Source organism: Arvicanthis niloticus, chromosome 25, assembly GCF_011762505.2.
Source record: "Arvicanthis niloticus isolate mArvNil1 chromosome 25, mArvNil1.pat.X, whole genome shotgun sequence".
NCBI classification, from domain to species: Eukaryota; Metazoa; Chordata; class Mammalia; order Rodentia; family Muridae; genus Arvicanthis; species Arvicanthis niloticus.
Genome location: NC_133433.1, coordinates 38,758,207 through 38,785,810, shown reverse-complemented (window position 1 = coordinate 38,785,810; position 27,604 = coordinate 38,758,207). Strand labels below are relative to the sequence as shown.

The 27,604-nt window shown below is 39.4% G+C and overlaps 1 protein-coding gene across 1 annotated transcript; it reads right to left on the bottom strand.

Moving 5' to 3' along the window:
- Positions 1–3,369: 3,369 nt before the first annotated feature.
- On the bottom strand, positions 3,370–6,945 carry Npbwr1 (neuropeptides B and W receptor 1). The gene has a single exon (XM_076923976.1). The coding sequence runs from the start codon at positions 6,757–6,759 to the stop codon at positions 5,770–5,772; it is 990 nt and encodes a 329-aa protein (XP_076780091.1). The 5' UTR covers positions 6,760–6,945; the 3' UTR covers positions 3,370–5,769.
- Positions 6,946–27,604: the final 20,659 nt, after the last annotated feature.

Here is a 27,604-nt window from a genome sequence, read left to right as displayed (position 1 = left end):
CACACATACACACACACACACACACACACACACACAGAGAGAGAGAGAGAGAGAGAGAGAGAGAGATTCAAGAAACCTCACTTTTGTAAATTTAAAATGTTTTTACATTTACTTATTTTTCGAGTACTGTGGATGAAGTACCCTAACCATAGCAATTAGCTGCTATAATAAACCTAAATCACACTTGCAAAAAAGAAATTATGTGGGAAAACACCCTGTTTACCAATAATTTTAACCCGTATGGCTTTGAAAAGGTAACAGGTTAAGAAACAAGGGTGTGAATGGAATTTGTAATGGGAGAGCAGAACCCAGCCTGATGACTAAGCATGTAGTGGCTCGCTGGGCACTTTGCAAGTGTAAATGTTTACATCCTTTGCAGTTTCCCTTATTCTTGCCACCCAGCCTGAAAATAGCTGCCATTTCTCTACTGGCAAAGGCCTTGCTGCCTGGAACAAATCACTTTGTCAAATAGATAAAGCAGATGGAATTTTGTTGTAATTACTTGGCATATATAAATGATAACCCCCTCATTTTGGGGAGCACTGACAATCTCTCCTACCTTCTTGAGCATGCACAGTTGAATATGGAGCACCACCCATCTTCCTGTGCTATGCAAATGGCTAATCACTGTGGTGTTTGAGTCTGACCTTCAGGACTCTTTAATGAAGTCAGGATGACCTAGATACTCCTTCTTTGTTAGATTCTGGATTTCACAAAATGATCTCTTGGCTATGTCCCACTGGGCTGGGTGTGGTCATGTACCCAGGAATGTTCCTGGAGTGTGATGTGCTCTTGCTACAGGGCAGTGTCTGTCACAAGAGGAAGGCTGCTTTGAATTGTGCATGCACACGTGACATCCATTCTGACAGTTTCTGAGATACATCATTCAGTCTTTTCTTCTCTTTGCCCATCTTTTGCTATTGTCCTACTAATTGATGTGACATTGCCAGGTAACCTCATAAGATATGGTATAAACAGATGTCCAAGGAGAGTATCATCCATTGCTAACTATATTCCAGATGAAACAAAGCAGCCCAACATTCTGTTGTAGAGCATGCACTGGAGCATAAATCCACAGGCAAGGGGCCTGGAGGTTGCAATGTGAGGTGCCTTTGCAAGTACAATTGACCAAGAAGCTTGTTCTGGGTAGTGTACTTTTATTTTTGCATATAAACAACTTCATATACTTAGCAAGACTGAGTCAAGATTGTCATTTGATTTGTATTCCCTTTCCCTCCCTGTTTCTCCACTTGGAACCAAAATCAAGGTCTTATGAATCCTAGGTAAGCACTTTATCACACCGCAATACCTCAAAATTAAATTTTGATTACTGAACTTTACTGTTGTTGTTGTTATAAGGTACCAGAAGAAAAGAACTCCTGAGAAGACTGAATAAGGGATGTCCCAAGCAGATTAGCCACAAACTACCACAACCTCCAGTTGGTTTGAGGTTTTTAAGGACAAAATAGACCATTGTGTTGCGATTGTGATGTGTACTGAAAGCACTTGTTGTTTATAGAAGCAGAGAGATAGTTAAATTTGTCAGCATTAACCTTTAGCTCAGGTTCACACTGTATAGGAATTTGTTGCAAAGACTAGTTTTACCCAAGATAGTTTTAGCACTTAAAGTGTCCTTAGGAACATTTTCCTGAGATGATATTACCATGTTCAATAGCCTACTGCAGTTTCTGTCCACTCTGGAAGCATAATGAGATAGCAGGGATACCTTACTTGGTCTATTAAATAATTCAAACACACCAATGCTTTCTGTAGCTTAATACTTAATTTTATTACAACAAATTACCACTGAAGACTTATCTGTCTTTGCCAAAATAGAATAGGACTAGGTTCTTTCTTGTCACAGCATGGAATATCTAATTATTAACACTTAAGTAAGGAAGGTTTTGTTTTGATTCATGGTTTCTAAGAATCTTAGTCCATCATGGTTAGGAAGGCCTGGTTGTGGCAGTGGTTCTGTAAGTTCCTATGTGTGGGAACATAAGGTGGCTTTTTATATCATACCAAGCAGGAAAGAGCAGTACCATACACAGGACTAAATAATGGTGTAATATCCAGTGAACCATTTTCTATCACCCAAAATTTTTATCTCAAAGGCCCACAACACCCCCCAAAACATCACCAGCAAGTGAAGACCAAATGTTCAAACCCAGGAGCCTATGGGGGATATTTGACCTTCAATGTATAACATGGTCCATGGTAGAGTAAGGCTCCATATCAAGGCATGTTGCTGGGGAAAGGAGCCCCACTACCCATGATACAAGCTCAGCATACCCAGGAAGTATTTACTATGTAAGCTAAATGTGCCCAGATGTATTCTGGCCCACCATTTCCCCTCTTTAATTATGACCTTCAAGTTTAACAAGAAGGAAGGCCCAAGTGAGGATATTTCAATCCCACTTAGAAGGGAAAAAGGACAGGATCAGGTACAATGAGGTTTTGGGGAGAAACAGGAGAGAAGCCCAGAGGGTCAGGAGAATAAATGGAAATATGCAGCTGAAGGAGTGGGGGCCATAGCTGTCCTCTGAGAGCCTCTACCAGCCTCTTACTGAGAGAGATGCAGATACTTACAACCAACCACTGGACTGATGTCAGGACCTCTGTGGAAGAGTTAGGGGAAGGATTGAAGGAGCTGAAGGGGATTGCAACCCCATAAGAACAACAGTATCAACTAACTGGAACCCCTGGGAGCTCCCAGAGACTAAGTCACCAATCAAAGAGCATACATGGGCTGGTCTGTGTCTGGCACATATAGCAGAGGACTGCCTTGTCTGGCCTCAGTGGGAGAGGATGAGCCTAATTCTGTAGAGACTTGTTGCCCCAGAAAACAGGAATCCAGGCATGGGAGGGAGCAACATTTGGAATGTGAATAAATAAAGCAATTTTAAAAACTAAAATAAGTTATGACCTTTAGCTGAACGTGCTCAGTTGCCTCCATCTAACTGAGCATGCTCAGATGTGCTTGTCCCCGGAAGTGCTTTTCATATGCATATGTATAGACTTTCTGAATAAAACGTTTGCACTTCTATTCCAATGAAAGCATGGCCTGGTACCATTTCTCAAGCTCACTCAGCTGCTGCATAATCTTCCTCCACTCTTAGCTCTAGGCCATGCTTGTTTTAGCTTTCTATTCATGAGATGCAAACCCATTGTGTAGCTTAAGAGTCCTCTTGTTTGGTTGTTTGGTTGTTTGGTTTTGTCTTTTGTGGGGGAAGTGGATGTTGTCGCTGTTGTTTATATTTTACATTGGTGGGTTTTTATGAAACACAATGCACACTTGTCACACAGAAGGTTTCAGCTTTTATTTTAGACTGAGATCTTCTGAAATCAATTAGCAAATTCCTGCATTACTTGAGAAAGCATAAAACCAACATTATACAATTATACTAAAATAAGTCAAACCAAAGTCACACTTTTAGATATTAGAAGTGGTAAAGCCAAACAACATGGTTTACACAAAGACTGTAAGAATTAACATGGAATTATATATTTTACTCTTGTGTGACTTGTTTATTTATTGTATGTACTATTTAAGAGATAAAAGGTTATGTATAAGGCATACTGCCCACATGCTCACAGAAAGGTGACAACCTGTAGGTGATACAGTGATCACCATGGGTTTAGAAAGCCAGTGTGACACGGATATTTAGTCCTCTTTTTGTAAACTAGACTGCCAGTCTGTACTGAGCTGTGGTGGACACAATTACATTTCTCCTGTGTTTTTCCAGCAGCATCCAGAGACTACAGGACATACACAAACCCATCTCTAGCAGCGCTGGCATTACAGACAGAAAACGACCAGAACCTCCTTCTTATCTGTGTTGTTGCTGCATGTATGAAGACTGAGTTTCCAACTAATGTGACAGTTCTTGGCTGCATCTGTGGCCAAAGCCCCAGTACATCCTTCATTATCATCACCCTGGACGATCTGCAAGTCATTCAATTTTAAAACCCTAATTAGGAAAAATTACACAGGATCATACAAAAGTTACATTTTAAAAGAAATATCTGTGGAGTGCTTCCCAGAAATTTGAAGACTATGAACACATTCCAGACACTTCTGAAGGCCACAGCAGAGGCCTGTTCTGAGGCAGTGATGACCATGGTTCAAGTTCGTGACTGATGGAAAACTTTTAGACAATTTACGGTTATTGGCATCCAAGGCACACGACCTCAAGGTTAACTTTCTCAACTTGTACTTGAAAATTATCAATCTTCCCACAACTCTGAAAACGAAGGAACCAATGGCCACACACCAAAATCAGAAAGAAGTTCAGCCTCCGTCTTGTAAGAGACAGTATTTCCCTTCCACATATTTTTGAAGGGAACTTTGAATGTAAATAACTGAGAAATTGACTTTCCTGCCAAACTGTGTAAACAAAGTCTGCTGACAACACTTCGGTTCCCAATAAAACTGAACTTTCCCATAGGAAAATAAAACTTGAAAATCATATCATTTCTTCCTGGGGATCATCTTAAACATATCATTTTTAAAAATACAATAATTGATGAATCTGGTTATTCCAGACCTCCTGCCTACAGTGTGAATTTCAGAGTTCTCCTCCAAGCTTGTCTTTCCTAGGTAGAGATTAAAGAGATAAAAGTAGGTGCTGAGTGATCCCTGTGGGTAATCAGAAACAGTTGTTTCCCAGGCCTTCGGATGCTACCCTCTAGAATTGGACGACACTTAGAAGTCCCTTGTGGTTAGAACATAGCCAAGTGTCCAGACAAGAAAAGGCTAGAGATGCAAAGCGGTCCCCATGCCGGGATCTCACTGAAGGGATGTCCTGGGAGAATATCCAGGGAAGGGGAACCAGGGTTGGAACAAGTTAAATAGCCTCTAAATTAAGTAGCCTGTGAGATTAAGATAAACGAATTATTTACAGAGTTCTTGGTCTTGAGAAACCGTACACACTAACAATTACAAGGAAATGGTTCAAGTCGCATGGGAAGCCGGTGAAGGCTATGAGGCAGGACTTTGGACTGTTTTACAGAAGCCACAAAGGACCAAGACGTAAAGAGCTGTTGGCCTGTGCAAACGCGGCTCAGAAACTCTCTGGACACCTGACTCCTCTAGAGGGCGCTGGTACCTCGCTCTTTAGTGCGATTTCTCTGTACTGTTGGCTTTTGCAGCCTCTGTTTAAAAGTCTTTTTAGGAGTTGGAAACAAGAAAGATTGTGGGGCATACTGAGTGGGTGATTATCTCTATCCTTGTCAGTCACAGCTAGGTTCTAGCCCCCTTCACCACCAGCAGCACCCCACCACACATGCACCTCTAGTGACGCATAGCCTTGACCCTGTTCCCAGGCAGTTAGAGCGCACCTAAGAAGGGTCAGACCAGGCTGTTTACCAACAAGGTCAAATGCACTGGCATCCATCCGTGGTGGAAAGCAAAGAAGCAAAATGCACAGGCTAACTCTGAGACGCCTAAAGGAGGGATGCCTGGGACATCCTAGGAGCCTACTCACAGGGAAATGGAGAGTTAGAGTCAGGTTCCAACAACACCGCCCCCACCACTCTCCCTAAGTTCAGGGATCAAGTCCTGCCCTCAGGTGTAGGGAGAAAATAATGTACTGGCCCAAGCTGTCCTCAGGCATGCTATGCACCAGCCTCACCTCTGGGCTGGGCAAATCTGGGATCTGTCCTGGGTAGGGCCTGTGGTACTGAATGCCTGGAAGGGGCCTCGCGATTTCAGGACTGCTCTTGGGACCGGGAACCCAGCTGGCAGTGCTGCCTGCGGTCAAAAGGACATCAGCCTGAACGGCAGGACACCAGTTGCCGGAGGCTTCTGCGGAAGCTGTCGTCCAGGAAGGCGTAGAGGAAAGGGTTAAGACAGCTGTTGGCATAGCTCAGGCTAGTGATGAAGTAAGAGATGCCGATGACCAGCGGAGTTTGCGGGAGGTCGGTGGTGAGCACCACTATGGTGCTCAGGTGATAAGGCGTCCAGCAGAGAAGGCACACAGCCAGAATCGCCGCCACCAACAAGGTCACCCGCTTCTTGGCCCGGTCCAGGGCCTTGGCGTGGCTGTCTAGCTGGATAGCGCGCAGTCGGCACAGCAGGGTGGTGTAGAGGGCACAGATGGTGGACACCGGGATGGCGAAGCCCAACACTAGTGTGTACAGACGGCTGGCGCGCCACCAGAAGGCCTCGGGCTGCGGGAAGACCAGCACGCACTGGCGCCGACCCTGCTCCTCGTCCAGCCGGGCGAATACCGCAAAGGGCAGCACGACCAGCGTCACCAGAGCCCACACCGCCAGACTGACAGCACGCGCTGCACCATACGTGCGCCCGGACACTCGGCGCGACTCGGCTGTGGCCAGGACCACCAAATAGCGGTCTGCGCTCATGACTGCGAGGAAGTAGAGGCTAGAGAAAGTGTTATACTGGTCGACGGCCACAATGAGCTTGCACATGACCTCCCCGAAGGGCCAGCGCCTCAGCAGGAAGTCCGCGATGTTGATGGGCAGCACGAGAGTGAAGAGCTCGTCGGCGATAGCCAGGTTGAGGATGAACACGTTGGTGACTGTCTTCATACGCGGCGTCCGCAGCAGTACGTACAGCACCGCAGAGTTGCCCGCCAGTCCCACGGCGCAGATCACCCCGTAGACGACAGGCACTGCTACTGCCAGTGGCTGTGGCAGCGGCAGAGGTGCCTCACTGGACCCGTTGGGACAGCCGAAAGATGAGCCGCCGCAAGACACATTGCCCCCGCCAGACTCGAAGAGCGACACGTTGTGCATCTCGGAGAGGGCAGGAGAGCCGGCGACCACCCCGATTCTACTCGGCAGCCCGGCGGGACTCGAGGTCTGTGAGCGGGCGTTTACAGGGATCTGCACCCAGGCACTGCCTGAGTCTCCGAGCCTTTCTCTGGACGTGCCCCGGAGGGGGCGTTCCCCGCTGCTATTCAGCTCGCTGTCGCCGGGACTCCGGGGCTGGAAACAGAATTGAAAATACAGGTTAGATTCCTCGAGGTGTAGCTTTAAAGAGAAATGAGGTCCATGGGAAGTAGCTACAGTGCCCCAAGCTCTTTCCTCCACCTGTGGAAATCAGATTGCAGCCCACTGAATACATCAAAGTGCTATGCAGAAGCCACTTGACTCCTAGGGAAACATAAACTCACCCCATCCCGTTTTAGAGCTTAAGTAATTCACACGGAGGTCACCCCGCAGATTTCGACAGAGTTTCCGTGCACGACGGATAATAGAACTCCCAAGAGCAATCTTTATCTTACCTGGCTGGTCCCAGAAAAGATCTGCGTTTCCTGGGGATATCAGGGAGGAACTCACTGTCCGCTGAAGGATGCTGCAGCAGTGATGCCTGCCAGCCTGGTCTGCCTCCTGGTGTCTGCCCAGATACTGCTGCTGGAGATTCTAGTTCTCCCAAGAACCCGAAGTGCAGGAAACACGCAGCCACAGGCTCTGTCAACCTGTCACCCCTGCCCACTCCACTCCTAGAAAAATCCTCTGATCTAACAGAAAACAGCGCCCCCTTCCCCAAAACACCTCTTTGCTGCCTTCTGGAGTTTTAACTCAGTTCATCTGGAATTATGAAATGCTATCCTGTCAGAACTGAATCTAAGAATAACAAAGTTCTAAAATTAATATTCTGTTTTTTAAAGAACAGTTGAAGATGAGGTTCCCATAACAAGTTTTTTTTTACTATTTATGTCATTATTTAAAACAATTTTTAAATTTAAACTTATTTTGATCATAGTCTTCCCCATCACAATTTTTTAGATCCTCTCTCTACCCACCCAACTTTAAGTTCTTTCTCAAAACAAAGAAGAATAAAACCCAACACAACAAACCTCCGAAATCCAAGAAAACAAAATAAAAACAACACCCAGAGAGAGAGAGAGACGGAGAGACAGAGACAGAGGCAGAGAAACACTAAACTGTAATAAAATAAAACCACAAATATACAAAAACAAAACAAAACTATGGGGTTCATTATATGTTGATCAACTAGTCTTGATTATGAGACCTGCCCTGGAGTAGTTGATAAATCCAGTGTCACTGCATTGGAGAAAATTAATTTTTCCTTTCATCAGGTATAATTGACAATTTCATTGTTTGAGCTGTTAACTCCTCCTCTAGTGACTAGATTTTCATTAGTAAATCCATCTATATTTTTAAAATATTACAAAACAAAATAAATTCAGATAAAACAAAAACTGTCATATCAAAGTTGGATAGGATGAACCAACAGAAAGAAAGGAACCCAAGAAAAGAATTTAGAGACTCACTCCTTCACACACTCGGGAATCCCACAAAAACACTGAACTGGAAGCCAGAATATATTTGATGAGGACATGGTGCAGGCCTGCGTACTCTCTGTGCATATAACCTTAGTTATGTGCAGGTATATGCAGAGACTCCTGTCAGTTTTCTTGAGCTCTGAGGGGAGGAGACAACCCACTTAAACCTAAGTGTTCTCTCTCTCTCTCTCCCTCCCTCCCTCCCTCTCTCTCTCTCTCTCTCTCTCTCTCTCTCTCCCCATAATATTTTTATCTCTACATTTTTTTTAGACAAGTATTATTTGGTTTTAACCCTATGTCCCTAGACTATCTAGTCTGATTCTTGGTCAACCAAGCAGGGTTAGGTACAGGTTGCATCTCTTAGATTAGGCCTTAAATAAATCAGTTATTAGTTTACCACCACCACAGGCTTTATGCCATCACTGCCCTAGCATATACTGCAACACATTACATCATTGTGAATCAAAGATTTTGTGGCTTGATCTTTATATTCCTCTTTTGGTAGCGTTCAGACGACCTTCCTGTACCAAAGACACTAGAGAGTGGATGTGGATGCTTTATGTAGGCACCTTCGTGACATCTCCATGTTCAAGGAGCTGTGTAGTGTTGTTCTCTGCAATGGGGCCTTGTTCTTGGTTTGTGAAGAGCAACCCATAGTCTTGGCAACAGCCTGGGTTGTTTGGGAATTCCTATGTGATCCCTTTGGCCAATTAGATGTAATGCAATCTTGGTACTGGAAGTTTTGTTTCATGACAAGAGATGCCCAAATGGAACTCTGTCTCCTACATTATTTGCTGATTTTGTTTAGGTAGTCTTTGTTTAGGTAGATGTGTATGTGTTTTAGGAAGTTTCTAGTGTATTAGCTTTCTATACAGATACTCCTTAAATTCAACTTCTTCTCACTGTATTCCCTCCCACGACTGCCTCATTGTTCCACCACCCCATGCATCTATAATTATCTATTCTATTTCCCTTCCCTAATGAGATATATCTGTTCCCTCTAGCCCGTCTTTTATACCTACCCACTAGGATTCTGCTGATTGTATCTTGGTTATCATTGACTTGTCAGCTAATATGATAAATTAATACACACCATATTTATCTTTCTGGTTCTGAGTTTCCTCACTTCAGGGTTTTTCTAACCCCATACATTTATTTACCTGAGAATTTCATGATTTTATTTTTTAATAGCTGAATAACTAATATTCTATTGTGAGAATGTACCATATTTTCTTTATCTATTCATCTATTAACAGACCTCTGTGGCTTTTTAATTTTGGGCTATTATGGATAGAGCAGAAATGAACATGATTGAGCAAGTGTCTTTGTGGGAGTAGTCCAAAGACAGCATACCTTGAAGAAGATCAGTTCCTGTCTCCCTGAGGAACCACCACATTGATGTCTACAGTGGCTGTTCACAGTCCCACCCCAGTAGAAGAGTCTTAATCTAACTCCCCATTCTCACCAGCATGACCTGTCACTTGTTTTGCTATTCTTAACCATTCTGACAGGTGTAAGATGAAACCTCAAAGTAGTTTTGATTTGCATTTGCCTAAAGGCTAAGAACATTTAACATTTGTTTGACTGTTGGTTCCTCAACCTTTAAGTTTCTTCTAGTGAAATTCTGTTTAAACCTGCACTCCATTTTTAAAATTGAGTTGTTGGTTTTCTCAATATCTAGTTTCTTGAATTCTTTATATATTTTAGAAACTAGCCCTCTATCAGATGTACAATTGGTAAAAAGCTTTTCCAATTCTATAGGTGGCTTCTTTGTCTAAATGATGGTCTCCTTTTCTGTGCAGAAGCTTCTCAGTTTCATTTATTAATTGTTGATCTCGATGCCTGTGCTAACAATGTTCTGTGCAGAAATACTTTTCCTGTGCCAATGAGTTTAAGGCTATCCCCTACTTTCTCTTCTACTAGGTCCGATGTATCTGGTTTTCTGGTGAGGTCTTTGGTCCATTCGGAGTTGACTTTTGCCCAGGCATGATAAGCATGGATGTTTCCAATCTTCTACACACAGCCATCCAGTTTGATCAGCACTATTTGTTGACGATATTTTCTTTTCCCAAAGTGTATTTCTAGCTTTTAAATAAAAAATATCAGGTGCCCATAGGTGTGTGGATTTATGTCTAGGTCTTCAAATAGATTCTGTTGATCAATGTGTCTGTTTTTTTTTTACAATACCATAATATTTTTATTATTATAGTTTTGTGGTAAATTTGAAGACTAGGGATAGTGATACCTCTAAGAGTTCTTCTATTATTCAGCATTGTTTTAGCTTTTCTGGGGTTTCTGTGTCTTCACATGAAGCTGAAAATTATCCTTTGGAGATCTGTGAATTGTGTGGCAATTTTGATGGGAATTGCAATGAGTCTGAAGATTGCTTTTTATAGGATGGACGTTTTTACTATGTTAAGCCTAGTAGTCTATGAGCATAGGAGGTATTTTTACCTCATCATAGCTTCTTCAATTTCTTGCTTCAATTGCCTGAATTTTTTGATTCAAATAATTGTTTATTATTATAATAATTATTATTAATTTTACTTATTCACTTTGTATCCCACTCATTGCCCTGCTCCCAGTCACCCCCTCCTACAATTTTATTTCCCCTCCCCTTCTCTTCTAAGTGAGTGGAGACTTCCCTGGGTATCACCCCACACTGGTACATCAGTCTCTGCGAGGTTAGGTATATCCTCTCCCACTGAGGCCAGACAAGGCAGCCCACCTAGAAGAACATATTCCAAGTACAGGCAACAGCTTTTGGGATAGTCAAAAACAGCTTCTGAGATAGTCTAGTTGTTCAGGACCCACATGAAGACCAAGTTGAACATCTGCTACATATATGCAGGGAAGGCTAGGTCCAGCCCCTGTATGTTTCTTGGTTGGTGGTTCAGTTACTGATAGCCCCAGGGTCCAGGATAGTTGATTCTGATGGTGTTTCTGTAGAGTTCCTATCCCCTGAGAGACCACAATCCTTCCTTCCTATTTTTTCATGAGATTCCCCAAGCTCCATCTACCGTTTGTGTGTGGGTGTCTGCATCTGTCTGTTGTGGTAAATCTCCAACCCAAATAAGACCAGTCAAAGAAAATACAACTCAATAATTATGAATATAAACTGCATGTCTAGATTGGGCAGATATACCATTACACTACTCTATTCCCCAGCTATGAGATCCCTTATAACTTGTGGTTTTTCCAGGCCACAGGCTTCTCCTCCATTGTCATTTCACCTCTTCCTCCTCTGTCATCTTCCTTTTCATAGTCTTCCTCTCTCTTCCCTCCCCCAAACCTTTTTCTCCACCTCCTTTGTTTTACAAATTAAGGTGGGCAGAAGGTTCACAAAAAGTCACCTGTGTAGAGATTCACTCCTCTTCTGCAGCCCCTCCAGGAAAGTGAAATTAGCATCAAAATACAAGGCCAGGGCTTTCCACCACCTCTGTCTGAGTCAGCTACTGGGTAGAGCCTTTCAGAGGACAGCCAAGCTAGACTTTTGTCTTCAAACATAATGGAGTATCATTTATAGTGTCAGGGATTGATGCTTGCTGATGGGATGAGTTGGGCCAGTTTTTGGTTGGCCATTTCCTCAGGCTCTTGCAGATTTCCATTTATTCTCATGACTATCTGGCTATCCCTCCTGTCCCTCCCCACACATGATCCTGAACCCCTTCTATTTCCCTCACCAACCCCCCTCCTTCCATCTGCCTTTTATTCCCCCTTCTAAGTGAGATTCAAGCTTCCTCACTTGGGCCATCTTTTTTGTTTAGCTTCTTTGGGTCTGAGGAGTGTAGCATGGGTATCCTATACTTTTTGGCTAATTATCTACTTATAAATGAGTACATACCATACATGTCATTTTGGACTGGGTTACATCCCTCAGGATGATATTCACAAGACACATCCATTTGCCTGCAAAATTCATGATGCCTTGTTTTTTAATAGCTGGATAGTATTCCATTCTGTAGATGTACCACATTTTCTTTACCCATTCTTCAGTTGATGAACATCTAGATTGTTTCTGGTTTCTAACTATTATGAATGAAGCTGCTATGAACATAGTTGAGTAAGTGTCCTTGTGGGATAGTGGAGCATCTCTTGGCTATATACACAGGAGTGGTATAACTAGCTCTTTAGGTAAACCTATTTCCAATTTTCTGAAAAACCACAAGACTGATTTTCTGAGTGGTTGTAAAAGTTCAGATTCCCACCAGCATTGAAGGACTGTTCCCCTTTCTCCACATTCTCACCAGCATGTGCTGTCACTTGAGCTATTTATCTTAGCCATTCTGATGGATTTAAGATGGAACCTCAGAATCATTTTGAACTGCATTTCCCTGATGACTAAAGATGTTGAACATTTCTTTAATAGCTCCTCTGACATTTGAGATTCCACTATTGAGAATTTTCTGTTTAGATCTGCACATCATTTTCTTAATTAGGGTAATTTAGTTTGTGTGTGTCTAGCTTCTTACATTTTTAATGTATTTTGGATATTAGGTTTTTGTCAGATTAGTGAGGACCTTTTACCAATCTATAAGCTAGCATTTCTTCTATCCAGAGTGTCCTTTGCCTTACAGAAGCTTTATAGTTTCATGAGGTTCCATTTATCAATTGTTGATCTTAAAGCTTGAGCCATTGGTGTTCTGTTCAGGAAATTGTCTCCTCTACCAATGTGTTCAAGCCTATTTCCCCACCTTCTCTTTTATGAGATTTAGTGTATCCAGATTTACATTGAGGTCCTTGATCTACTTGGACTTGAGTTTCTTGTAGGGTAATAAATATGAATCTATTTTCATTCTTCTACAGATATATATCCAGTTAGACTGGCATCATATGTTGAAGATATTTTTTCTTTTCATTGTATTGTTTTGGCTTCCTTATCAAAAATCAAGCATCTGTAGGTGTGTGGCTTTATTTCTGTGTCTTTGATTCAATCTCATTGGTCAAAATGTCTGTTTCTGTACAGTACCATACAGTTTTTATCACTATTGCTCTGTAGTGAAAGAAAATTTTGAAATAGGCCCAAACTAATAAAATAGCTGGGCCCTGTGACTCCTTTTCCTAACCTAAATAGTTAAAAATGCCTGTCAGCAGGTTTGGGCCCAGTTAATTAGCCACAGAAAATGTGAAGTTACAAGACAAAGGCCTATTAAATCATCCAAAGAAACTGACTGACCATGAAAGATAAAAAAAATATACAAGGACATCCTTAGAAAAACAGAGATATGTCCAAATGAATAATGGGCCATCTGGTGTTCCTCCAAACCTTTTCCCCACCTTTGAGGTCTTCTCAAGGTCCAAGAAGCTACAATTTAAGTTTAACTAGATACTATGCTAACTAAGCTTCCGCTGGCAGGAACTGCCCTCTGCCTCTTCGACTGGTACAGCCTGCTGATGTAAAACAACCAATCATGTGTACCCACGTAAAAATCTCTCAATTCCCCCACCCCTTGGTTATAAAAGTCCTAATTCTTAGAGCCTCCTGGTCAGTCCCTCTATCCCCTATGTGAGATATGGAGATATGGAGTGGCCCAGAGCTCTGATATTACACTACCTCATGTGTTTACATCAAGCTGGTCTCTCGTGAGTTTTTTAGGTGGATGCCATCCTGAGACTTGAGTGAGAATCCCCGTCTGAGTCTTTTCAGTAGTACAGCTTGAGGTCAGGAATGATGATTCCTCCTAAAGTTCTTTTGTTGTTCAGGATTGCTTTGGCTATACTGGTTGGTTTTCTGATTTTTGTTTTTTGTTTGTTTGGTTTTTTTTTTTTTTTCTATATGAAGTTGGAATTGCTCTTCCAAGGTCTGTAAAAATTATTCTGGAATTTTAGTGGAGATTACATTGAATCTCTAGATTGCTCTAGGTAAAATGGCCATTTTCTCTATGTTAATTCTACGTATCCATGAACATGGGAGATCTTTTCATCTTCTGATATCTTCTTCAATTACTTTCTTCAGGGACTTGAAATTCTTGTAATAAAGATCTTTCACTTACTTGGTTAGAGTTACACCAAGATATTTTTATATTGTTCATGGCTATTGTAAAGGTATTGTTTTTCTAATTTCTTTATTGTCCAGTTTATCATTTATATAAGGGAGGACTAGTGATTTGAGTTAATTTTATATCCAGCAACTTTACTGAAGCTGATTATCAGCTATAGAAATTCTCTGGTAGAATTTTTGGGGTTGCTTATGTATAGTATCATGTCATCTTGAGATACTACTGTATATTTCATTGATTATGTTTAGGTATGTGCACTGTATCCCTGATCTCTCTAATACTTTTAATGTGAATGGGTGTTGGATTTTGTCAAAGTTTTTTTCAGCATATAATGAGATGACCATATAATTTTTTTCTTTCAGTTTATTTATATAGTGGATTACATTGATGGATTTTTGTATATTGAACCATCCCTGTGTCCCTGGGATGAAGCCTACTTGATCGCAGTGGATGATGGTTTTGATGTTTTCTTAGATCCAGTTCATGAGTATTTTATTGACTATTTTTATATCAATGTTCAAAGGAGAAATTAGTCTGCTGTTCTTTTTTTCCTGAGTCTTTGTGTGACTTAGGTACCACAGAGACTGTGGCTTCATAGAATGAGTTTGGCCATGTTCCTTCTGTTTCTGTTTTTGGAGTAGTTTGAGGAGTGTTGGCATTAGCTTTTTGAAAGTCTGGAAAAATTCTGCACTAAAATCATCTGGCCCTGTTTTTTTTTTTTTTTTTTTTTTTTTGTTTTGTTTTGTTTTGTTTTTTTGTTGGGAGAGTTTTAATGGCTGTTTCTATTTTTTAGTGGTTAGCAGGAGGACCTTTTCTGGTTCAGTCTAATTGGTGTTCTGTAAGCTTCTTGTATGTTTACAGGCATCTTTTTCTTTAGTTTGTGAAAGTTTTCTTCTATGATTTTTTTTTTTTTTGAAAATATTTTTTGCTCCTTGGAGCAAATATTCTTTGCTCTTCACCTTCTTCTATTTCTCTTATTCTTATGTTGGGTCTTTTCATGATATCCCAGATTTCCTGAATGTCTTATGTCAGGATTTTTTTTAGATTTATACATTTTCTTTGACTGATATATCAGTTTCTTCTATTGTATCTTTTGTACCTGAGATTCTTTTTTCCATCCCCTTTATTCTGCTGGTGATGCTTGTGTCTGTTGTTCCTGTTTTCTTTCCTAGGCTTATATCTCCAGGATCCCCTCAGCTTGTGTTTTCTTCATTGCTTCTATTCCTGCTTTCAAGTTTTGCACAGTTTTATTTATTTCCTTTACATGTTTAATTGTATTTTCTTGTATATTCTTAACAGATTTATTTGTTTCCTCTTAAAAGATCTCTACCTGTCTGAATGTGCTTTTCTGTTTTTCTTTAAGGGATTTATTAATTTCCTCTTTAAAGGCCTCTATCATCTTTATAATATTGGGTTTAAGGTCATTTTCTTGTGCTTTGATTGTGTTAGGATATCCAGGGCTTGATGTCTTAGGGTAGTTGTGCTCTGGTGCTAAACTGCCCTGGCTTTTGTTGATGGTGTTCTTTCAAGGGCCTTTAGACATCTGGATGGCTTTGGTCCTTGGATGTTCCTGATGTAGAAGGTATTGGGAGGGGGTTAACCTCCATTGTACTAGTGAGGCAGGTCTCTCATGAATATCTTTGGACTGTATGGATCTGGATCTCCAGGTGTATATGGTTCAAGAACTATAGATCTAATAAAGGTGGGCAGAGAAGTGAGGAGAAAATGGATATCCTCCTGGGTCAGCAGGCTGCTCAGGACAAGTCTGCTTGTTCCAGAGGACTTAACAAGCCTCATAGCAGTTAGTGTATGCAGCCTGGTAGGTGGATCAGTATGTGAGAGATCTCCAGGGTCCAGGCTAGTTGAGACGTCTGGTCATCCTATGGGGTCACCCTATTTCATAACTTCTAGCCTTACTATAGTTCAACCACAGTGGTCCCAGGCTTCTGTCCATTGGTTGGGTGTAAGTATCTGTATCTCTCAGTCAGCTGCTTATTGGGTCTTTTGGAGGACAGTCATGCTAGGTTCCTGACTGTAAGCACACCATAGTATCAGTAATAGTGTCAGGCCTTGAAACTTTCCCTTGAGATGAATCCCAAATTGGGCCTGTCACTGGACCTCCTTTCCCCCAGACTATTCTCCATTTTTGTCCCTGCTGGTTTTTTTAGACTGGAACAATTCTGGGTCAAAGTTTTTGGCTGTGGGATGGCAACCCTATCCCTCCACTTGATGCCCCGTCTTTCTACTGGGGTTGGACTCAATAAAGTTCCCTCTCCCTACTGATCCCTCCCTTTGAGTTCTGAGAGTCTCTCAACTCCCATGTCTCTGGTACACTCTAGAGGGGCCCTCTGGCCACCTTCTGCCTCCCAATATTGCCTCTTTCCATTCTTTCTGCTGGCCCTTGAGGCTTCAGTCTTTTTCACCCACCAAATACCGGATCATTTAACCCTTCCCCTCTCCCCCCCCCCCGCCCCCAGTTCTTTTTCTCTCCAAGGTCCCTCCTTCCCTTTTGTGATTGTTTTCTTCTCCCTCCCAAGTGGGATTAAGGCATCCTCATTTGGGCTATTCAGCTTGTTAACCTTCTTGAATTCCATGGATTGTATCCTGGGTATTCTGTATTTTTGGCTAAAATCCACTTATCCATACCATACATGTCTGTATGGGCCTGAGTTACCTCATTCAGAATGATATTTTGTACTTCCATCTAGTTGCCTGCAAAACTCATGATGTCCTTGTTCTTAATAGCTGAATAGTATTCCATTGTGTACATGAATCACATTTTCTGTATCCATTTTTCTGTTGTGGGACATCTGTGTTGTTTCCAGCTACTGGCTATCACAAATAACATCCAATATCAAATTAAATGGAGAGATACTTGAAGCAATCTTACTAAAATCAGGGACAAGAAAAGGATACTTGAAGTTCTAGCTAGAGAACAACAAAAGGAGATCAAGGGGATACAAACTGGCAAAGTCAAGGTATCACTATTTGAAGATGATATGATAGTGTACATAAGCAACTCCAAAAAGTCTATCAAAGAACTTCTACAGCTGATAAACTACTTCATCAAAGTAGCAGATATAAAATTAACTCAAACAAATCAGCAGCCTCCCTTTATACAAATGATAAACAAGCTGAGAAAGAAAATAAGAAAACAACACCTTTCACAATAGTCACAAATAATATAATATACTTTGGCATAACTCTGACCAAACAAGTGAAAGGTCTGTATGACAAGAATTTCAAGTCTCTCAAGAAAGAAATTGCAGAAGACCTTAGAAAATGGAGAGATCTCTCATGTTCATGGATTGGCAGAATTAACATAGTAAAAATGGCCATCCTACCCAAAGCAATTTACAGATTCAACACAATCCCCATCAAAATTCCAACACATTTCTTCAAAGACATGGAAAGAGCATTTCTCAATTTTATATGGAAAAACAAAAAACCCAGGATAGTGAAACATCTTAACAATAAAAGAACTTCTGAGAGGCTAACCATCTGTCACTTCAAGCTATACTACAGAGCAATAGTGATAAGAACTGCATGGTATTGGTACAGAGACAAAAAAGTAGATCAATGGAATAGACTTGAAGACCGAGGAATATAACCACACACTTATGATGTTTGACAAAGAAGCCAACAATATACAATGAAAAAAAAAGAAAGCATCTTCAAGTAATGGTGCTGGTCTAACTGGCACTCTGTATGTAGGGAAAGAAAAATAGATCCATATTTGTCACCTTGCATAAAAGTCAAGTCCAAGTAGATCAAGAACCTCAACATAAAACCAGATACACTGAATCTAATAGAAGAGAAAGTGGGAAAGAGCCTCAAACTCATATTGGCACAGGGGGAAATTCCCTAAATAGAACTTGGATTGCTCAGGCTGTAAGATCAACAATTGATAAATGGGACCTCATGAAACTGGAAAGCTTCTGTAAGGCAAAGAACATAGTCACTAGGACAAATCAGCAACCTACAGAGTGGGGAAAAAAAATCTTCACTAATCCCACATCTGATAAAGGGCTAATATCCAAAATATATAAAGAACTCAGGAAGCTAACCTCCAAAAACCAAACAACCCAATTAAAAATGGGGTAAAAAGCTAAACAGAGAATTCATAACAGAGGAATCTCAAATGGCTGTGACGCACTTAAAGAAATGTTTAAAGTCTTTAGTCTTCAGGGAAATGAAAATCAAAATGACCCTGAGATTCCACCTCACATCAATCAGAATGACTAAGATCAAAAACTCAGGTGACAGCACATGTTGGCAAGAATGTGAAGAAAGAGGAACACTCCTTCACTGTTGGTAGGATTGCAAGCTGGTATAACCACTCTGAAAATCAATCTGGAGATTCCTCAGAAAATTGGAAATAGATGTACCTGAAGACTCAGCCATACCACTCTTCAGCATGTCTTCAAAAGATGACTCATCATACCACAGGGCACATGCTGTACTATGTTCATAGCCTACTTCAGTTTTCATATTGTTCTAGCTAAGGCTTCAAGTGCTCTATTCAATAAGTATGAGAGATATTGAATAGGTATGGAGAGAATGTGCCACCTTGTTTTATTCTTGATTTTAGTGGAATTGCTTTGAGTTTCTCTACATTTAAGTTGACATTAGCTACAGGCAAACTATAAACTGCATTTGTTATGTTTATGTATATATGTAAGGTATGTCCCCTGTATCCCTAATCTCTCCAAGACTTTTATTATAAAGGGGTGTTAGATTTTGTCAAAGGCCTTTTCTACATCTAATAAAATGATTGCATGACTGTTTATATAGTAGATTATATTGATGGATTTATCTATGTTCAATCATTCCTGCTTCTCTGGGATGAATTCTACTTGATTATGGTGGATGATATTTTTTATTTGTTTTTAATGTGGTTCACAATTATTTTACTTAGAATTTTCTCAACTTTTTTCATGAATGAAATTGGTCTGTAATTTTCTTTTTTGTTATTGTTGAGTCTTTGTGTCATTTTGAGTATCAGGGTGACTTCATAAAATGAATGGGGAATATTGCTTCTGCTTCTACTTTGTGGAATGATATGAGAAGTATCAGCACTAATTCTTGTTGGAATTCTGGTAGAATTTTGTGCTAAAACCAGCTGGCCCTGGAATTTTTGTTTGTTTGTTTGTCTTTGTTGGGGGGGGATACTTTTGATAACTGCTTCCATTTCACTGGGGGGTTATAGTTCTGTTTAAATTGTCTATCTGATCTTGCTTTAACTTTGGTGGGTTATTGAGAAAATTATCCATTTTAGATTTTCCAAGTTTGTGGAGTACATGTTTTAACATATGTCACCCTGAATCTCTAGATCTCCTGTATCTGTTTTTATGTCCTCCTCTTTATTTCTTCAGTTAATTTCAATAAAGTTTGCCAGTCATTTTGATTTTTCTCGAAGAACTAACTCTGCATTTCATTAATTCTTTGTATTGTTTCAATTTAATTGATTTCAGCCCTAATTTTGATTATTCTTTGCTGTCTCATTTTAAGTGTAATTTTTTCCAGTGCTATGAACTTGCAGCTTCATTGTGTTATGTATTGTATTTCATTTCATTTTTCATTGTGTTATGTATTGTATTTCATTTCAATTCAATTCTAGACAATCTTTAATTTCTTTCTTAATTTCTGTTTTGGCCCATATTTCTTTAAGAAGAGCGTTGTTCCATTTCCAAGAGTTAGTAAACTTTCTGTCTTCATTGTTGGTGATATGCATCTTTAACCTATAGTGGTCAGGTAGAATGCAGGGTGTTATTCTATTTTTTTTTTTTAATCTGTTGGGGTTTGCTTTGAGTTCAACTATGGAGAAAGTTACATTAGATGCTGAGAAGAAGTTAAGTTCTGCATTTAAATAAAATATTCTGTAAATATTTGTTAGGTCCATTTGGTTTGTAATTTCAATCAGCTCCACTATTTCTCTGTTTAGTTTTTGTTTGGATACTCCCACTGTCAGTATCTGAGAGTTAATATGCAATTTACCTGTAGTAATGTTTTTTTTTTTTTCACAAGTATGGGTGCTAAAAACTGAAATGTCTTCCTAGTGGAGTTTTTCTTTTATGAGTATGTAATTTCCTTCCCTATCTCTATTGATTACTTTTGGTTTGAAATCCATTTTGTCAGATATTAAAGTGGCTACACCAGCTTGTCTCTTAGGTTTATTTGCTTGGAATATCTTTTTTGAACACTTTATGTAAAATATCAGTCTATCCTTGAATAAAGTTTTATTTCTTAGATGTAGCAGAAGGATGGATGCTGGTTTTGTTTCTATTCTCTTAGTCTGTTTCTTTTATTTGGGAAATTGAAACCATATAATATGAATGACTGAGATTGATGATTCTTGTAATTTTGGGTTTTTTGTGTGTGTTTCCTTTATGTTGATTTTGTTGTATGAGATTATTTTTCACATGTAGTTGATCTCTTTACATTTGAGTTTTCCTTCTAGTACCTTCTCTATGGCTATATTTGTAAATAGATATTGCTTACATCTAGTTTTATCCTGGAGTGTCTTATTTTCTGCATCTATGGTGACTGAAAGTTTCGCTGGGTATAGTAATCTGGACTGGCATTTGTGGTCTTTTAGAATTACTAAACCATCTATGCAGGCCCTTCTGGCTTTTAGAGTCTCTGTTGAGCAATGAGAATTAATTTAATTTAATTTATTTATTTATTTATTTATTTTGGTTTTTCAAGACAGGGTTTCTCTGTGTAGCCCTGGCTGTCCTGGAGCTCACTCTGTAGACCAGGCTGGCCTCGAACTCAGAAATCCGCCTGCCTCTGCCAACTAAGTGCTGAGATTAAAGGCGTGCGCCACCACCACCCGGCGAGAATTAATTTTAATAGGTCTGCCTTGATATGTTATTTGGTCTCTTTTCCTTGCAGCTTTTAGTATTCTTTTTTTGTTATCTATGTTGAGTATTTTGATTATTTTATATCACAGGTAATTTATTTTCTTGTTCAGTCCATTTACTGTTCTGTATTGTTTCTTGTGCTTTGATAGTCATCTGTTATGGACATTTTCCTGTATAATTCTGTTGAAAATATTTTCTGGGTCTTTATATTTTTTCTTTCTTCTATTCCTATTATTGTTAGTTTTGGTCTTTTTATAGTGTCCCAGATATCCTGGATGTTTCGAGTTAGGGTTTTTTAAGTTTAACCTCCTCCATGACTGATGTAATCATTTTGTCTATTGTGTCTTCAATGCCTGATATTCTTTCTTTCATCCCCTCTATACTGTTCATGAAAATTGCCTCTGTGGTTCCTCCTGCTCAAATTTCTAAGTTTTCATTTCCAAATTTCCATTAGGTTGTTTGTTATTTTTGTTTGTTTTTCATTTTTTGTTTTGTATTTCCACTTCACAGTCTTGAATTGTTTCATTCATTGTCTACCATTTCTATTTTTATAGATTTTTTATAGATTTTTTTATAGATTTTTAAAAAATAATTATTCATTCCTCTTTTAAAAACTTTTATTACCTTCATACAGGCAGTTTTAAGTTCTTTATCTTATGCTTCAGTTATGTTGGTATATTCAGCTTATGGTGGTAGTATTATTGGAGTTTAGTAGAGACATATTACCCTAGAAGTTATTGATCATGGTTTTTTTAATAGTGGTGATTAGGCATCTGTGCTTAGGAAGATTGTAATTTTAAGTGGTAATATCTGGCCTTGCTTTTGTTAGGTAGGTGTTTTGTTCCTTGGTTTTTGTTTTCTCTTAGGCTCTTTTAAAAGTGTGGTGGCTGTGTGTTGCCTGGTAGAAAACTCTAGGATCCTGATAGCTTTGGGCACTGGTGGTTCTATGTAAAAGGTGTTTCTGAGGATTGCAACCTGAGACTTGAGAATGGGGATGGGCTGAGAGGGAGGAAGGGCTTCACAAGAAGAAAAAAAGGAGTATATTCCACCAGAATCTCCTTAGATAATCCCCTGGTTGGCAGGGAGTGAGAAGAGGCCACAGCAGAAGATTTGCTACAATGTTGAGGATGAGACTGGGGAATTGGATTGGTAGACTGGAAGGAGTGGTGAAGGTCTCTACCTAGCCTATTTGCTTCCCCAGTCAGAGTAGCCTGTGAGTTTCCAGGGAGTGCAAGCTGGAATTGGAAGCTTGGATAAAGCAATGAGTTGGAGAAGCAAGTGGAAAGGATCTGTAGGATCCACTGGGGCAGGGGAGGAAAGAGAGGCTGCAGCACATGTTCTTGCGCAGAACTGGGAATTGGACTTAAAGAAATACAGGGAGAAGTCAAGATTTGCAGTTAGCCAACCTGTTTCCCTGGCAGGTCTGGCCTGTGGGTGCCCCAAAACAACGTATTAAAGTCAGAGCTTGGGATAATGCAATGACTGGTGGTGGAGTTACGAGGAGAATGTCTGTGGAATACACTAGAGATGTGAGGTGGGAACTGCTACAGGTTTTTTCCTATAGAGGTGGGGATGAAACTGGGGGATCAAATCTGGAGAAGCAGAGGGAAAATGAAGATCTGCCCCATTCCTCATTTTAAGCAACATGCCCCAGATGAACTAGAGTATTTGAAGCTTTAAATCATAGGCATACCACATTAATACAGAAAAGAAAAAATGAGTGCAATTTTAAAATGCAAGTGACTCATTTATGATACTGTAGTTGTCAAATGTTAGAAAAGTGTGACACCTCATGACATTTGGGACATTTTTGTGTTTTCTCAAAGTACATGTGAGGACTTAGCAGAGACAAACAGGTTCTAAAAGCCTTTACTGCCCCTTAAGTTAATGCATCTTTCATGAACTGTTGCAAGTTGCTCAGCATCCTTCTGATTTTCAAATCGCTCTGATTCTCTCCTAATGAGAGCTACCTGCCTGCCAGCCTAGGGTTGCCAGGGAAGCAGGGTGGCCTACTAGGTCTCCACCATCTCCCAGATCTCAGATTCTTTCCACCCCTCTGTTTGAGGATTATTTAACTCTTTACAATTCTTTCTCCTTGTCCTCACATTTAGCTTAAGAGAATGAAGAGTGAAAATATTGGATTCAAAATCTAGCCTTTAATAAACTTTCAGCTACTAAAACAAGTAAGGACCAGATCAAAAGCCGTTGGACTCCTTATGGCATAGCACTTGACATAGTGAAAAAGCTCTCAGGTCACCAGAAGCATACCCCTATAGAAACAGCAAGATAAATGCTTTCCTTTATCCATTCTGTTCTGATCTACAGAAATTTGGGTCACCTGCAGTTCCACACCCTGAATGAATGAAGATTCAGAGATCGTGGCCATAAGTACTTTCTCATTTGTATGACCACTACTTTTGCATGGTGTATTTTTCTCTGATCAGTATTACTGTTTTTCAATGAAATTTTCCTTCTACTTTGCAATCAATCAGTCAGTCAATATAAAATGTCTTCCATGTAGATATTATAAAGTGATTTGATCTAGAGTACAAATATTATAATTGTGTGGTTTTTAAAAGATAATTATTATGTTGCCTACCCTAATTACAAATTCTTGAGCTCAAGTGATCATGAAGCATCCCAACACGGTTTCCAGGGTTGCGGGAGCTATAGTCATGTGACATAGTCATGTGACATCATGATCAGTTCAATATTTGCCTTTTAAATAGAGAAATTAGTTCATAAAATATCTAATGCAATTATAAGTGATAGTAGGGTAGCTATGGTCTGAATGCTTGTATCTCTCCTGCAGTGATTTGAATGATAAATGTTCCCTATAGTCTCCAGTATTTGATCCCTAGTTAATGCCACTGACTAGGGAGGCTTAGGAAGTATGGCCTTATTGAGGGAGGTACGTTACTAGTTGTAGGCTTTGACAGTTAAAAGACTCACATCATTTCTAGTCTGCTCTCTCTGCTTTGTTCTTTCAGTTCAATATATGAGCACTCAACTTCCTACTCCTGCTACCATGCTTTCCCTCTATCATCATGGACACTAAGCCTCTGGAACCGTAAGCCAAAACAAACTCTTTTTATTTTATTTTATTTTATTTTATTTTTATTACCATTTTGTAATTTATAAATTATAAGATACACCAAAAATTCAATCCATCATCTTTGACAATTAAATAGAATACTCTGTCATCTATCCTAACTTAAAAGACTTATAAATCTATATGTTGAGTCCTGGTTTAGCTTGTATACTATCTGAGAGCTACCTTCTCAGATATATTTTATCAATGTTAAATAGCTTGAGTTGGCTATGAGACTATACGTAGTCTTTAAACCTTGTCAGAAATCTGAGAAAGAACAATATTATCTGAAAATATAGGAAGCCTGACTCACCTTCCAGAACTGAGACAAGTTGTCGAGACAGCTGCCTACCCATACAGCTCCAGTAAGACAGGAAGTTGGAGCATCAGCCTTCTGGCCCAGGATCATCTGACAGACCTTTGAAAAACAGGAATTATTAAGGACTAGCTTATTCTGTCTTGGCAGAACTAAGCTGTCATAATCTGTAACTTGTGTTCTTTCAAGAAAAGTACACGTTTGCAGGAGAGATAGGCAATTTCTGCCCAGTGGCTCAATTTCTTCTTTGAATATACAAAAGGGGAGCTAGGAGCAGATGTCTCAACAACAAAAGAATAACATTAAATGTCACATTCTGTAAATTTCTGACGTTTTAGAAAACCAACTATCTATGTAAAGTAATCTGTACTGTTGTCCATTAACTACTCTCAGCTATTTCTAAATAAATTATCTGAAAACATCCTAACAATAAACTCAGAAACATGAATTTTCTATTTGGCCCTTAACTCACAGGCTTGAACATCTCAGATCAGTTTGTAATGACATTATAGAAGGTCTGGGTCCAAGCCTTGTACTTTAAAATTTTTCATATCAATAGAAGAAATTTATATCAATGATAACCATGATTCTGTATCAAAATAAATTCTGTACCAAAATAAGAAATTATGACTTCAACTTAGTAACTATTGTAAAGATTTCTGCCAAATGTGATTATGATTATACAATCAATTCTAGCTGTTTCCTCCCTGTTCCAATTACGACCATTTCAACATTCCCCAGAAAGACAACTAGAATAGCCACCTCTAGACTGCCAAGTCCAGAGAACTGGGGCGACAACTCTTCAGAACTTCTTCAAGCTGAATATAGGCATTGAGGATATCTTTGAAAGATGGGGAAGGGTAGGGGAAATAGGGGTATTGGTTGGCCTTAAGAACGCCACACCAACAATTGTTTTAGTCTCTAATGTCTGTGTCATGACTGGGTCTGGCTGAAAGTCCAAGAGATCAGGTATTCAAAGCAGGTCAGTTCAGCATGTCTAATGATGAGACTTATCAAGGCTGTATATTCTATAATATACAAATCTCAAAACAAAGTTTTAGTGTCATCAAGATATCTTTTTTGTTGTTGTTGTTCAATTCTCTGGAATCAAGTCCTCTAGGGGTCTCCCTTCGTCATGTCTGATCTATATAACTCTGGAAGGTATATAGAAACTAATCACCTTATCTAAAAACAGAGACACATCCTTTCTCCCAATCAGCATATCCTTGGCCCAGTAACCAGAAAAACCTTTATTTTGACCTCTCTCCCAGAGGAATAATATAACCACAAAACTCAAAAATCACATTCATTTTGAAAATTAAAAGTAAACTAAAATATTGTATGTTCCTATTCTTAGGCTTTTTTTTTTCCATGCCAGGAAATTAATCTAAAATTCTTGTGTAGCCCACTTATAAAAAAATATGAGCTATCCTGCAGTATTTCAAATCTTCCCTAAAACAATTGTTTTCATACAATCTTCCTGCTATAAAAAAGAAAGAAAGAAAGAAAGAAAGAAAGAAAGAAAGAAAGAAAGAAAGAAAGCCTTTGGTTTATTATAAAAACTTCCTAATCTGTGAGTCAGGATAATCAACCCAAAATTCCCATGGAGCCCACATTCAAAGAATATGAATTAGCTATCCCACAGACCTTATTATACCATCATTAAAACAATTGATTGACTCTTCTGTATAAAGCTGCTTATATGCAGAGAGATTGTCAAACTGGAATTTTAAAACAAAATTCCCATGGAGCCTATGTTAGAAACAATGTGTGTATCCTGTAAGATTTATTAGAGAAATATAATAAGTGGGCAGTGGTGACGCACACCTTTAATCTCAGCAATTGGAAGGCAGGGGCAGGCAAAATTTTGAGTTTGAGTCTAGCCTTGTCTACAGAGTGAGTTCCAGGACAGCCAGTTCTACACAGAGAAACACTGTCTCAAAAAAAAATATGTCTTTTTACCATCTTTAAAGCAATTAATAAAACCTTTAACTAATATCTGCCCATAGGAAGCAGGTAGTTTTTACTTGTTAAGCTCTCTGCCTAAAGCAGCCATCCTGCTATACCATCTAACTGTTACGTGCTCTAACTAAAGCCAGACTTATCCAGTTTGTTAGTCTATGTGTTTTTATTGGGAAACTGAGTCCACTTAGGTTAGTAGATATTAAAATCATTTCTCATGATGATGATAGAAGACTTTTAAAAGGACATAAATAACTCCCTTAAAGAAATATAAGAGAACACAGGTAAATGAAGTAGAAGCCCTTAAAGAAGAAACACAAAAATCCCTAAAATAATTATAAGAAAACACAACCAAACAGGTGAAGGAATTGAACAAAACTGAACAAAACCATACTGGATCTAAAAATGGAAATAAAAACAAAGAAATCACAAAGGGAGACAACCCTGCATATAGAAAGCCTAGGAAAAAGATCAGGAATCATATATGCAAGCATCACCAACAGAATACAAGAGATAGAAGAGAGAATCTCAGGTGTAGAAGATACCATACAAAACATTGACACAACTGTCAAAGAAAATGCAAAATACAAAAATCTCCTAACCCAAAACATCCAGGACATCCAGATCACAATGAGAAGACCAAAGCTAAGGATAATAGGTATAGAAGAGAGTGAAGATTTCCAACTTAAAGGGCCAGTAAATATCTTCAACAAAATAATAGAAGGAAACTTCCCTAGCTTAAAGAAAGAGATGCCCATGAACATACAAGAAGCCTACAAACTCCAAGTAGAGTAGACCAGAAAAGAAATTCCTTCTGTCACATAATAATTAAAATATCAAATGCATAAAACAAAGAAAGACTATTAAAAGAAGTAAGGGGGAAAGGTCAAGTAACACATAAAGGCAGACCTGTCCGAATTACACCAGACTTCTCACCAGAGAGTATAAAAGCCAGAAAATCTTTGACAGATGTCATACAGACCCTAAGAGAACATAAATGCCAGCCCAGCCTACTATATCCAGTAAAACTCTCAATTACCATAGATGGAGAAACCAAGATATTCCATAAAAAAATTTACATAATAACTTTCCAC

Bases quoted from the DNA above. Each gene is read 5' to 3' on its own strand.
- Npbwr1 (XM_076923976.1), bottom strand. From the start codon at position 6,759: ATGCACAACGTGTCGCTCTTCGAGTCTGGCGGGGGCAATGTGTCTTGC.